The sequence below is a fragment of the Dromiciops gliroides genome, chromosome 1 (assembly GCF_019393635.1).
Source record: "Dromiciops gliroides isolate mDroGli1 chromosome 1, mDroGli1.pri, whole genome shotgun sequence".
Taxonomy (NCBI): domain Eukaryota; kingdom Metazoa; phylum Chordata; class Mammalia; order Microbiotheria; family Microbiotheriidae; genus Dromiciops; species Dromiciops gliroides.
Window position 1 is genome coordinate 502,948,098 of NC_057861.1, and position 14,015 is coordinate 502,962,112.

The 14,015-nt window shown below is 42.8% G+C and overlaps 1 protein-coding gene across 9 annotated transcripts in view; it reads left to right on the forward strand.

Annotated features, from left to right (window-relative positions):
- Nucleotides 1-14,015, forward strand: part of LOC122732845 (myosin phosphatase Rho interacting protein) — a 252,893-nt gene that overhangs the window by 214,657 nt on the left and 24,221 nt on the right. For 7 of the 9 annotated variants that reach the window (XM_043973249.1, XM_043973281.1, XM_043973272.1 and 4 more), the window contains 4 exons: nucleotides 367-4,227; nucleotides 8,665-8,812; nucleotides 10,043-10,160; nucleotides 11,861-12,020. In XM_043973249.1, the coding sequence (XP_043829184.1) occupies nucleotides 367-4,227; nucleotides 8,665-8,812; nucleotides 10,043-10,160; nucleotides 11,861-12,020 (4,287 nt within the window). The remainder of the gene's footprint in view (nucleotides 1-366; nucleotides 4,228-8,664; nucleotides 8,813-10,042; nucleotides 10,161-11,860; nucleotides 12,021-14,015) is intronic. The other 2 variants (XM_043973312.1, XM_043973304.1) reach the window with 1 other exon arrangement.

The following is a 14,015-nucleotide window of genomic DNA, read 5'->3' on the forward strand; positions in this document are numbered from 1 at the left end:
CTCCCCTCTTTCCCTCTTGTCCTCCCTTCCGACCTTTCTCTTGTTGTTTTGTCTTCGTTTTACTTATTGGTGTGTTCCATTTTTCAGTTTGGTTTGGTTGATTTCTCTTAGACTCTGTTATATATTAGAGCTGTTTGATGTTATTGTCCATGTTTTCTGTTTACCTGGAAGCAGTTGCTTAAAAACTCAGATGATTTGTTAAATTTTTAAGAAATAAAATAAATTTTAAAATATGCAAAGGACAAAAGCCATCCAAGATGGGCCAACCCAAGGAACTTTTGTGTGGTCCATCCTGACCAGAGGTGTGACACTCAGAACTAAACACCAAGAGTGTTACTAATTTAATATTTGATCAATTTTTTTAAGACGGAGGTGGCCACGTCACCATCCGGCGCCTGGCAGAGGCTCCATAAAGTCAATCAAGATCTCCAAAGTGAGCTTGAAACCCAATGCCAGCGCCAGGAGTTGATCAATCATCAAATTCAATCCCTGAAACGTAGTTACGGGGAGGCAAAGGACATCATCCGACACCACGAGGCTGAAATCCAACGGCTGCAGGCAAGACTGAGCAATGCTGCGGCCGAGCTGGCCATCAAAGAGCAGGCTCTGGCCAAGCTCAAGAGTGACTTAAAGATGGAGAAGGAGAAAGTCACGGAGCAGCTGGAAGAGTGGCAACAGAGTGAGAGCACCCTGAGCTTCCAGCTGAGAGTGAGTGAGCAGCAACTGCGGAGCGCCGAAGCCCTGCTCCTCGAGAAGACCCAAGAACTGAGGGACCTGGAGATGCAGCAGGCCTTACACCGTGACCATCAGAAGGAGGTGCAGAGGCTCCAGGACAGAATTGCTGACCTCAGCCAGCAGCTCGGGGCCAGGGAACAGGCTCAGGCCCTCATGGAGGAGAAGCTCCAGAAGAATTATGAGCTTTTGTTGGAAAGCTGTGAGAAGGAAAAACAGGCTTTGCTGCAGAACCTGAAGGAGGTGGAGGACAAGGCCTGTGAGTATGAAGATCAGCTCCAAGACCACGAGCAGCAGATGGAGATTCTTCAGAAAGAGAAACTGAGTGCGAAATTTGAAGGCAGCGAGATCGTTCATCAGCTGGAGGAGCAGTTGGAGGTGAAGGAGGCCAGCATCCAGACACTGGCCGAGCACATCCGGAGTCTCCAGGAAGAACGGGATGAAATCAAGCAGCGATTCTCAGAGCTGATGAATCAAGTTGCAGAGTCTGACCACAAAGTTGCTCAACTACAAGAAAAACTCAAGTCATGGGAGGTGGATTATCAAACGCTGGAGCGCTCTTATCAGAAGGTATTGGAACAGTTCCAGGGCATGCACACAGTCCTGAAAGAGAAGGAAGATGAATTGAAACACATCAAGGAAATGCATGAGAAAATTCTGGAAAGGAAAGACCAGGACCTCCATGAGGCTCTGGTGAAAATGGCTGCTTTGGGGGGCAGCCTGGAAGAAACTGAAATGAAGCTCTTCCGTGCAAAGGAGGAGCTGCTAAGAAAGGCTGCTGATGGCAGCACGAAGGACATGGAAGAGCCATGTGCTAGGCTGGATGTGCAAGAAGATAGTCCTGCTGATCTGGGACCACGCATACAAGTTCCAGGAGCACCGCTGGGTTCTTATAACACACCCCTGCAAAACGAAGAAGCTGGTCTGAAGGAAGTGTGTGGTGAGCCCTCTGAGCGAGGCCCAGAAGATGCCATAGCACCCCTCAAGTCAACAGAGCCTCAAGATCAACAAGGGCATCAAAAAACCGTCACGAAGCCTGATGGGGGAGCCCCGGGTGCTAAAAGACAGAGAATTCGTTTTTCAAGCATCCAGTGCCAAAAATACATTCATCCAGAAGGGTCCGAAAAGAACTGGACAAGTAGCACATCTTCAGACACCAGCCAGGATCGGTCACTCTCGGAGGAGAGCATGTCATCAGAACCCATTCCTAGTTGTATCTCTTCTGGGGTCAGTGACCCTGAAACTTATCTTTCCATAATACATTCCTTGGAAACCAAGCTTTATATCACTGAAGAAAAACTCAAAGATGTGACTATGAAACTGGAGAGTCAACAAGGCCAAAATCAAGAGACTTTAATTGCTCTTCACCACCAGTGGGCTGGCACGGAATCACAGCTTCACGAACAGTTACAAGCTAGTCTGTCCCAAGTTGGTGCCTTGGTTTCTCAGCTAGAGAACGAAAGACAAGAAAAGCTGAAGATGGTAGAAAACCATGTTGGCGAGCTGGGGGACTTCCAAATAAAAAACAGCCAGGCCCTAACCTGTTTAGAGAAATGCAGGGAACAGCTAAGATCTTTGCCAAAGGCTGAAAATGAAAAAGAACGAGATTTGTGCGTGACTACTTTGGCCAGCCTGGAGACCACTTTATCAAATGCGATCCAGGTTTTACATCACTTACCGTCCTCCTCTTCAAATGGTATGAGTCAAGCTCAGCCTGGAGAAGGCAGTTCATTAAATGAAGGGCAATCAACTTTACAGATGCAACCCCAGGTCCTTGAACTGACTGAGCAAGAGCAGTTGAGGTTACTTTCTCAGAGAATAGCTTTTGAAGCTTCCTTGATAAATCAGATAGCCGAGTCCTTAAAAAATGCAAGTTCTGATATTTCCCATATTCTCCAAGAGATTTACCTGACTGCAAAAGTGGCGATGGAACCCACACATGTGGTTAACACCGCCACGACTTTAGCAGATGCCTTGTCTAAAAAATTAATACTGGAGGGTGAGTTTTGGAACCAGGTAGAGGAGCTAAGTAAGCACTTGGAACCACATAGAGAAGAGGAAGCAAATAAACCGGAAGCTGACCATTTCCGTTTTCCACAAGACCTGGTCACAGCAGTAGCAGATACTGCACTGATCAGGGCAGAACTTGGTTTAACTGCACAGTCAATGAGGGAGGCATTTTACCAAAAGTTAGAGAGTATTGAAGACAACCTCAACAAGACCAGAATTGCACTTCGCCAGCATAAGTGTGTGCTAGGTGAGATCCTGAAAGCCTACAGAACTCCTGATTTTGATAGAGTAATGCAACAGATTTCAGAAACCTTTGGTCTCCCTGGTGGTGTTACGGGAGATCTGCTGGTAGCTGGGGACTGGAGCTCGGCAGAAATGCTGCCATGCCCAGACTCGGGTGGATCGCAGGAGTGCCCAAGCCTGCCAGGTCAGAGCAGTGTGGCGCTTAATGAGCAGATTGCCCAGCAGTTGAAGGATAGGGCCCAGGTCCTAGAGGAAATAGCTTCTGCTCTAATCTCGCTTCCTGCAGCAGCAGAGTCCACAAGCGACTGTCAGCAGCTTCTCAGGGCTTCACAAAGCCTTTCCTATTTTAGTTGCTTGAGTCACCTTGGCCATTATTCTTCCTTATTAGTTCAAGATGCAATTATTCAGGCTCAGGTTTGTTACTCGGTCTGCAAAATGAGGCTGGAGTATGAAAGAGAGCTCAAGCTTTACAAAGAGTCCTGGAAGAACAGCGTAGATGCCTCATACCATGAACCCACACAGGCCATTGTTGCCCTTCGGATGGAGTATGAAGAACTTCTTCACAAGCAGAAGAATGAGTACTTGGAAGTGATTTCCATTATTGAGAGGGAAAATGAGGAGCTGAAAGCAAAAGTTGCTCAGCTGGATTGCCAACAGCGGTGCTTGGAAGAAGTGGAAAGCAAGCACAGTGAAAGCATCTTTGCTCTGCAGGGTAGATACGAAGAGGAAATCCGAAGTGTGGTGGAGCAATTAAACAGCACCAAAACCACTTTGCAGGCAGAGAGAACCAGGGTCCTAAGTCAACTAGATGCATCTGTTAAAGATAAGCAAGATATGGAAAGGTTTCATGTGGAGCAAATGCAGACCCTAGAGGACAAATTTCAACTGAAAATAAAAGAGTTGCAGTTAATTCACGAAGAAGAACTTCGCACCTTGCAAGAACATTATACTCAGAACTTGCAATGCTTACAAGAAACTCTTAACCATTACCAAAGGCAGAATCCAGAAGTCCCACCTTCCACAGAACCCCGATCCATCCATCACATTTGGCCCACAGACCAACTAGATGGTGCGATGCTAGTGACAGAAGGTGAGCCGGATTCTATGACTGGGCTGAGAGAACGCATCCAAGAGCTGGAGGCCAAGATGAACGTCATGAGAGAAGAACTGGAACATAAAGACCTGGAGGGAAATGCCTCAACTCTGAGGGAAAAATACCAAAAAGACTTTGAGAATCTTAAGGTTTTAAAAGCATCATTTAATTTAAAAAATATTTACTGGGGAGAATGTTACCCTTTTAAACAATGCAATGTTCCTGTTTGCTCGGGGAAGAATTTTCCTGATTTATTTTGGCTTTTAGTTTGGAGTTAAGCAATGGCTTGATTCTAAGTTCAATGCCTTGAAACAATGGAGACGTTTTAAATTGTTAGCTACATGTGTTCTTCGTTTGCCATGATGCAATCTTATTGCATTGCTCAGGGCTTCTGGTAATGGTCTTTCTCTTTGATTTTAGGAAAAGGATAAGAGAGAAATAGCTTCTCTTTGGAAAGATTCCTAAGAGGAAAGCTTTTGGTCATTGTCCTCAGGGTGGGTGGGGGAGCTGCTGCTGTTCCTAGAGAAGAAAGACAAATGGTGAAAATACACTTCAATAGCTTTTCCCTATTATTTTATCAGACATGAACATTGCATAATGTTTTTCCTTTTGCTTGAGATGCCCCTTTCAAGACTTCCCTAAGAAAGCAGTTTTGCATTTTAGAGTTTGCTTTCCTCACTTTTCCTTTCCCCAAACTCCCTTCCCATTCTCTGTCTTGATAAAAAGAGCTGGCACCACTGGCCCTAGTCCAGTCCCTTAATTTTGAGATCTTTTTAGAATGAAAACTATCAAAGGTCATGCAATAAATATCACCTATGCTAGAGGGCAGTTCAAAGATCTGTTTTGCCCTTTGACGTATGATAGTTCTAACTGAATTTTAAGGGTTTTTCCTCTGAAATAAGAATTTTTGCAAGACAAACAATGCACAGTTCAGAATACCCTGTCTAGTTCCACTCTCAGACTGGATCTTGATGTTTATAGGTTTCCTTTGTGAGAATGTGTGTTATTTTCTTGCCATACAGGGGTTTGTTACCTATTTCCATTTTCTATCAACTTTGAAAAATAACCTTTCCCCCTAATTGTCCTCATGGCCACGATTGAAATAAATGTACCATCCTTTGTATACAAAAGTCACGGTATACAGTTGTTACATCCTTTGACTTGTGACCATAGTGGTGACATCCACACTTCTCCTCCCCGTTCTTCTAGCTACTGGGGAACCAACTTTGCAAGTGGCTGCCCCGGGGTTTAGAGTTCAAGCTATAGCCATAGAACAATACATTCTTTCTGTTTTTAAAGTTAACTTGTTTCTATTGGGTTCTCACCAGGTAAACTGACTACTCCAGATAACTTGTATAATGGCCTACTCTTAAGAAATCAAAATATTGGTCTTAAATATTTGACTTTTACTTCCCTTTGTTTAGAGGCCACATATCAATTCCAGTTTCCTAGGAATCTAGTCCCCAAATGATCCTCATCAGACCTCCCCAGAATGTATTGCTCTTTATATTTGGAGCTTCAAAACTTTGAAAAGACCAGTGCCCTTCTTTTTTGGTACTGTTGACCATTCTTAGTTGAATTCTAATGCCCAGGAGTTTGCTTTGCTGCCGGCAGGCTGATGGTCTGTCCTGCTAGACTCTGCAGCCAGGATCCAGATTGGATACATTTCCTTACTCCCATTCTGAGAGAGCAGATAGAAACTATTGGCTTTGTATTCTAACTCTCTGCTCATAATGAAGACTGACTTAAAGAACAAACCTAGTTCATGCAGAACACAAGTGTGTATGGCTGGACTGAGATGGAGAAATTGAGAAGATTGTATTTTTTTTTTTTTTTTTGGTGAGGCAATTGGGGTTAAGTGACTTGCCCAGGGTCACACAGCTAGTAAGTGTTAAGTGTCTGAGGCAGGATTTGAACTCAGGTCCTCCTGAATTCAGGGCCGGTGCTCTATCCACTGTGCCACCTAGCTGCCTCAAGATTGTATTTGATTGAGAAAAAAATAATGGATAACAGCAGAGAAAGTATTTTCAAACCATTCATCATATTGCACTTTAGCAGCTATATGATAGTCATTGTAAATGAGGAAATAAATCACTGGAGTCTAACACTCACTGTCAAGGTTTTTAAAGAGTACATGTAAACTTTTGCAGAGATCGGGAAACAAATCTTCCTTGTTAATACCCTCTATGGAGTTAGTTATCCCTTCATGGGACCTAAGTGAGTCTTCATGATCAAATTTCCAGATTTTATAATCAGCATTTACACTGAGAAAAATTTGGCTTCTTTAGCCTGCTGTTTAATCAATTATGTTTGGATAAGGCCTAATACTGGGTAACATCACACTATTAGTTAGCAAGAGATCAGAAAGGAAAAAATGATTCAGGATGAAAAAAAATTGCCACTCAGACCTAGACATTATTCACATAATAATGGTAACACAAAATAGGTGAGCATCTTCATGACTGAAATGTCTTTATTAAAAGAATCTCTTTGAGGGCTTAACATTGGTAAATTTATTTCTACTTTAACTTATGCTGTGCTTCATCATCAAATCTTTGTCTGGCTTGTCCACATCATTTTTATAGAGCTTTGACATACCTAGAATACATAGAATAGTTGTAATGAGAGGTGCCTTTTGTGTACATGGGAGATATGTACAGACCAACAGTTACAATTATGGAAGTCTTCCACTGACATGACTAGGTCATCTTCTGAAAAGGGAAGGATGTGCATGCAAAGAAGTAGCAAAATTTCAAATGGAATTCACAAAAAGTAGAAAGTGAAGCTTTTATTGTGCCCAATAAGGAATGGGCAGGAAATGAACTGACATGAGAGAAGAAATACTGAAAGGGATTCTATAGTTTACTTAAGAATTTTAGATTGGGCAGCTAGGTGGCACAGTGGATAGAGCACCAGCCCTGGAGTCAGGAGGACCTGAGTTCAAATCTGGCCTAAGACACTTAACCCTTACTAGCTGTGTGACCCTGGGCAAGTCACTTAAGCCAATTGCCTCACTTTAAAAAAAAAAAAAGTTTTACATTTTAAGTTAAGCAGTCTGATTCTATCCCAGGAATGACCACTGCACCAGAATGAAGTTTACCTGTCATTTTAGAGACTAAAATAAAAGTATCCTAAGATATTATCTAATTCGATCTCAAATCCACAGTCCAACAAGCAGCAGTGTACAATCTGAACTCCCACTTAAATTTTTGTTTATCATTTCTTCCATTCTTTTAAAAGTCATGGCCTGTCCTCACAAGAAACCTGGCATTCGAGAGATCCTTCAGAGTTTAGGAGGGAAATATCTGTCAATGCATTGAAACTCAGAGTCAATTTTTTTTCCCCAATGTCACCTTCAGAATTGATCTAATACCATATATCTGGTTTTAGCACCCTGCTTAGATAAGCCAGGCTGTAATTTCCATCCTTCCATTGTAGGATTGTTCTATGATTTCCTGGTGAAGACTTGTGTCCCTCCCAGTTTGAAAATACTGAACCATGCCCAAATGAATTTTCAGCTATTAAAAAACCATCAGGTTAAGTGACATGACACAGACCTGGTGCCTGTTTGCCTTCCTGAGCCTGAAAAGGCGCTTAGGCTTTATTTATGTTGAGTGTGGATCTACAGTGACAGCAATAACTTCTGTGAACAATTAAGTTCCATTACTAATAATCTCTAAATTATTTGAAAGTTTGAAAACTGGAATCAAACTTTGGCATTAGGGCATAAGACACAGAATTTGAGCTGGAAGCGACCAGAGGAATTAGCCGGTCCAATTTCTTTATTTTACATCAGAGAAGAAGCTCAGGAAAGTTGAACCCAAGGTCAGTGCAGCTAGTTTAAGGCAAAGTTGGGAAGAGAACCCAGGACCCTGACTCTAGTCTGGTGCATTTCCATTAAATGATAACAGTAAGCAATAGAGTCCAGACTGGGTTTGTTTTGTTTTTTAGTAATAAACACATTTTACAAATTATGCTTTCCATTCCTTGCCACAGAGTCCCTTGAGATTTCATTTTAAAACCCAAACTTTAAGTATCAACTTTCTTAATTTATCTGCCAACTTCTTTACCCCTTCTCTTTAGCCATCATCAAATAAAAGGTTGGTTATCAGCCTTAAAAAGTGGGTCCATTCGAGTTCTATTGCACTCTGTTCCCAACTCTTAACAACCATACAACCTATTTTTAAGAGGAAACACATGAGCTTTGTGCTTGATAGTGATGAAGATCAAAATGGTTGCATGGAAGTAAGATTGGCTTTTTTTTTTTCCACTGAAAAATCTTTTCCTAAATTTTTTGACAGGTGAAAAGTTACCCTTAGTACAAGTGACAATTTAAAGAGCCTCTACAACTGTCCTTTGCCCCATCTAGCTCTTTGCTCTTATTCCTTCCCTCAGCCAATTTATGCATGTGCTCTCAATCACTGCATCTTCAGTAGTATTCTGCCACTGGACATGATTTTGATGAATGATGTGAGTCTGCTTTAAGAGGCCTGGCTTGAAGAGTATTGCTTGCTTTATAGACTGGCATCCTGATTTAGATCTGAAGAAAAAGAATAGAAGCACCAAGTTCCTTTTGTATTTTGTAGGCAACATGTGAACGAGGGTTTGCTGCTATGGAAGAGACACATCAGAAGAAGATAGAAGATCTACAAAGGCAGCACCAGCGGGAACTGGAGAAACTCCGGGAAGAGAAAGACCGCCTGTTAGCGGAGGAAACAGCTGCTACCATATCAGGTAGTCAAATTTGCTTTCAAGATTTGGATCTTCCTTTTACCTTGACTAGATCTGTTTAAGACTGGATAGGATGTCCCTTATTATGTTATATTGCCATTTCATAGCCTGCGGTTTTAAATTAGTTCTTAGAGAAGTGATTAAAATCTTCCCTGGAAAAAGTGCTAGTGTTGGAGAACTTGGAGATTTCCCAGGGTGCCCTAGATCAGTGTGGCTGTAAGGTAGCTTAGACTTCCTTGCAACAACACCTACACTCTTGAGGCCAGTGTAATGTACTAGCAGGAGGTTTTCCTCAGCCAGGCTGCTCTCCAATAGGTGGCTTATATCCTTCAGCCTCCAGTGATCCTCACTCAGCCTCATGGCTGGCTTTGCATCTGCTCTTGGCTCCATACCCTTTTGGCTATTTCCCATTTGACTTAGGCAATTTGGTGTGCCTTTAAATTTTACAGTAATTGAACAGAAACAAGAATGTGAAACCCTAAAGACTTCTACAGTCTGATCACGCTGAAGTGGCTCCCCCAAAGAGGATTCTCTACTGTGTCCAAGATATAAAGATGGGTAGAGTCCTCGCTTCTTAAGATACCCCCTCCCTTTTTTTAACGTTCAGAAATGCTTTGTCCCAGGCAAGCACCACCAAATTCATTTTACTTTACCCTTCCTTTGAAGCATACTATTACTCATGTCTGAAATTGATTACTATTTCCAAAGAGACTTACCATTTTTGTCCTAAGGATGAAAATACACCAACCCTAAAACTCACTTATAAAAAATTCCATTGTTTAGAAACCAGTGTTTGAATCCAACAATTATCTTATTAGCCCCATTCTTTTCCAACTTAAAAAAAGAAAACATCTCAGTTGCATAAAGAGAGATAAACCTTTTCTCTATTGCTCTTCCTAAGAAGCAGAAATGTGATGCAGTCTCTCACTTGTAAACCTGAAGAGCCCTTCCTTCTGACACTTTAAACCAGGCTAACCTATGATCTATGATTTGAAAATTCTGGCTGCTTGCTGGTTCATAGAAAAACTTAATCTTCCAAAAAAAAATTCCTTTGTTATTTGCCACATGAACCAACTGGGAGGAAATCAATTTACTCAGGAAGGTTACTTGTTTAATCTGAAACAAAACAAAACCCACCTTACTCCAGACCTCCTTGAAATAAAGAATGCCTACTTCGTAACACCACCCCACTCCCCCACCTCCAATCACTAAGCTTCTTTACCATCTTTACAGCGATCGAAGCCATGAAGAATGCTCATCGGGAAGAAATGGAGCGGGAGCTAGAGAAAACACATCGCTCACAGATCAGCAGTGTCAATTCAGATATCGAGGCCCTCAGGAGACAGTACCTGTATGTTTGCAGTTGTTGTTATTTTAGAAATGTGGGTGTGCACAAAGGAGAGGAAGGGAAGGGGGGGAGGGAGATAGATACAGAGAGAGAAACTGTGCTGTTAGTAAGAAAGCGCCCTTTTGGCAGCAAGTGTTTCCCCACAACTATGGTAAATGACCCCCTAGTTAACCAGCAACAACACACTACCAGAGGCCTAGCATACATCCAGTAATTCCCTTTTCTTAAAGGGAGGAACCTTCAAATTAAGAGCTTGTGCATCAAATAAGAACATTCAGCTTTGGTGGGTTTTTTGGGGTTGGTTTTTTTTTTTTTTTGGTGAGGCAATTGGGGTTAAGTGACTTGCCCAAGGTCACACAGCTAGTGTCAAGTGTCTGAGGCCAGATTTGAACTTAGGTCCTCTTGAATCCAGGGCTGGTGCTCTATCCACTGTACCACCTGGCTGCCCCTGTTTTTTGTATTTTTTTTTTTTAAGAACATTCAGCTTTAAGCCATGTTTTACCACTGGCACCTGGAATCCTCTGAGAAAAAGACTTTCCTAGATAAAGTATTGTTTCTTTTCTGCTTTTTCCTCTATTATTTTGGGGATATTGGCAAAGGTGTGACACTAGATGTTAGCCAACCCCATGTATATGGGCTGTTGGTTTTATTTCTGCATGAAAATGACCAAATTGCATAGGTAAAAATATTTTTCTTATATGTTAATTAACTTTAGGCTAAGGACTTAATGAAGCCTTCCCTGTTAGATAACTTCACTGGCATGTTTTCAGTATCAAAGTCTTTCCACTTTCTGAACATGTATGTTCAATAGTTTGCTTCTGTGAGTAGTTGGATGAGTTTTGTAACATCATGGTGGCTAGTGACGCCAAACTGGGGACTCGGCCTCATTCCTGGTCCCACAACTGCTTTTAACTCTGTCCCCACCTGAGTTTCCTTTTGGCTTCAGCCACTTGCTATGCTACAGAAGCTGAGGAGAATCCAGTAAGCACAAGGCCATAGAGACTAAAGAGAAGTGGAGAGGAATAACAGCTGTCCCTAAGGACTCCTTTTCTTCTGGGCCCGGGCCTTCTTTGCCCTAGTGGGATCCCAGGGGTTGTGTGCTTCTGGTTGTTGTCTAACATGTGCCGAACATTCATGATATTAAGTGAGACATGTGAAGGTTAACAGCTTTCTGGGGCCTCAAATACGCATTGACTGTGTTTAAAGAGGGAAGTACTTTTCATTTAGAAATATTGGAAAGACCCAATAGAGTTTTACAGAGATTACATAAAATGATAGGGTCCTAGGTAGTATGGCATGGTGTTGGGCTTCTTTAGAAGCAGGAGAAACCTCGGTTTGAGCCCTGCCTCAAATGCTTATTAGCTATGGGACTGTGTGGTTAACCTTTTTTTTTTTTTAAGTGAGGCAGTTGGGGTTAAGTGACTTGCCCAGGGTCACACAGCTAGCAAGTGTTAAGTTCTGAGGCTGAATTTGAACTCAGATCCTCCTGAATCCAGGACCAGTGCTCTATCCACTGCACCACCTAGCTGCCCCTGGTTAACCTCTGTTTCCTCATTTGTAAAATGGTGGGGCAGGGGGAATAGTACCTCTAATATTGGCCTCACAAAGTTCTTATGAGGGTCAGATGAGAGAATGTTCACAAAGCACTTTGTAAGCCTTAAAGTCCTGTAGAAATGTCAGCCTTTATCACTGTTTATTTACAGGGAAGAGTTGCAATCAGTCCAGCGGGAACTGGAAGTCCTTTCAGAACAGTACTCTCAAAAATGCTTGGAAAATGCTCATTTGGCTCAGGCTTTGGAGGCGGAGAGGCAGGCCCTTCGCCAGTGCCAGAGAGAAAACCAGGAGCTCAATGCACACAATCAGGTAAAAAATTCAAACGCTCTCCATGGAGAAAAGAGAGCAAGTAGAGAGAGACTCCAGAGGAGTAGTGCTACATGTAGATCCACAGCTATAACGTTTTCCACAGAGATAGATACACTCCGTCTTTTCCTTCTGCTCCTGTTCCTCATCTTCATCCTCTCCCCATTAGTCCAGCTTTGGAGTCTTGGAAATTTCGGTTCACTAGCCCCCAAGTTTCTTCAAAGAATTTCTCCTATAAGAGAGCTTTAAAAATGAGTTCAGAATCTAAGACTGCTATCTTCTTTGGCTTTCAAGCCCTACTTGACTGAATAACTATTTATTGGGCACCCACTGCATACACAGCATGGACAGAAGTGGGAGGCAGCCCCTGTCCCCTGGAATGTAAAGATTTGTTGGTGAGATCATATAGACACTTTAGAGGGGATATTTTAGAGAGGATCCCTGCTTTTGGATGGAAAGTTGGACTAGATAATGAGAAATCTTCTCGCTCTGAAAGACTATGATTCTACTGATCCATGCATAGGAAACGATTAGAATGTATTTCCTTGCACTGGTGAGAGGTGCCAAGAGAGAAGAACAGATCAGTGCTATGCTAAGTCAGAGAGATGTGAATGCTGGAGTGTCTTAGAGGAAGGTGGGACTCGATTTAGCCCTAAAGTGATAGGCTCTGGAATTGAGAAGAGAAGGCTCTAGGCTCCTAAGTAAGGCAATGTGAGCAAAGGCTCCAAATCAGGAACAAACATAGTATTCATGGGTTAATAAATGCAAAAGCATTGTAGTAAGGGCTTACTCTTCCCCAAGTACTGTGCTAAGTACTGGGGATACAAATATTTTTTAAAAACAGAAATAGAAAACAGAAAAATTGGTACATTCCTGCTCTTCAGGAGCTCTCCTAACATTCTAATTGGGGGAAAGAAGACTTAAAAGAACATTCAGCTGTAGGATGGATAGAATGGCCCAGAAATCCTAGGGGTCCTGCATGGATGCAGTACAAAGTCCAAGGGTCTTGAAAAGACTACAGCATTTGGTTAGATGGTAGCTCCAGGGCTCTGGAGGGCATAAAGGCAAGGCAGATGGTAAGGACCAGAGGATCTTAGGAAGCAGCAGTAGGCAGAGAAGCCTGGTGGCTATTTCAACAGAAGGAATAGAATTGGTAACTCTATCTCATCAAAGCTGTGTGAGCAGTTAGGCAGTCCAGGGCAAAATGGAAGACAAGAAGGGAGGCAGGTTTGGTTAAAACAATAATCTCCAGACTTGTGAGTGTGAACCCTGTTCCACATATATACAAAACCAGAAAAAAAATTGGGGGGGGGGGCAGTGAGGGTTAAGTGACTTGTCCAGGGTCACACAGCTAGTACGTGTCAAGTGTCTGAGGCCGGATTTGAACTCAGGTACTCCTGAATCCAGGGCCGGTGCTTTATCCACTGCGCCACCTAGCTGCCCCCAAAACCAGAAATTTTTACAGGATGAGATAGGGGGGGCAGCTAGATGGTGCAGTGGATAAAGCACCGGCCCTGGATTCAGGAGTACCTGAGTTCAAATCCGGCCTCAGACACTTGACACGTACTAGCTGTGTGACCCTGGACAAGTCACTTAACCCTCACTGCCCCCCCCCCAAAAGGATGAGATAAATTACATTTTTTTAAAAGCAGTACAAAAAGTCTCTTTTTGCTCTGATTAAAATTATTACTCACTAGTCACTCGTGGCCCCAGAATACCAGCAACAAGGTGATGTGGGAGGCATGGGTGGATATGCCAGAGAAGGGGAAATTTTCCTACTGGCATTTTTACAGCTGCTGTGCTGGCTGCTTGGATCACTGTTAGGGGGAAGATGGGAGCATTCACAGTGACCAGGGTGGTGTTGGGGAGGTGGGGGTTGAAGTGAGAAAGTGATGGAAGATAATAGGTAAATGTGGTTGGGTTGGAGCCAACCCTACAAATGACAATTTCAGGGAGGCTGAATTGCCACCCATCTTCCCACCCTCGATTATTTGAGGC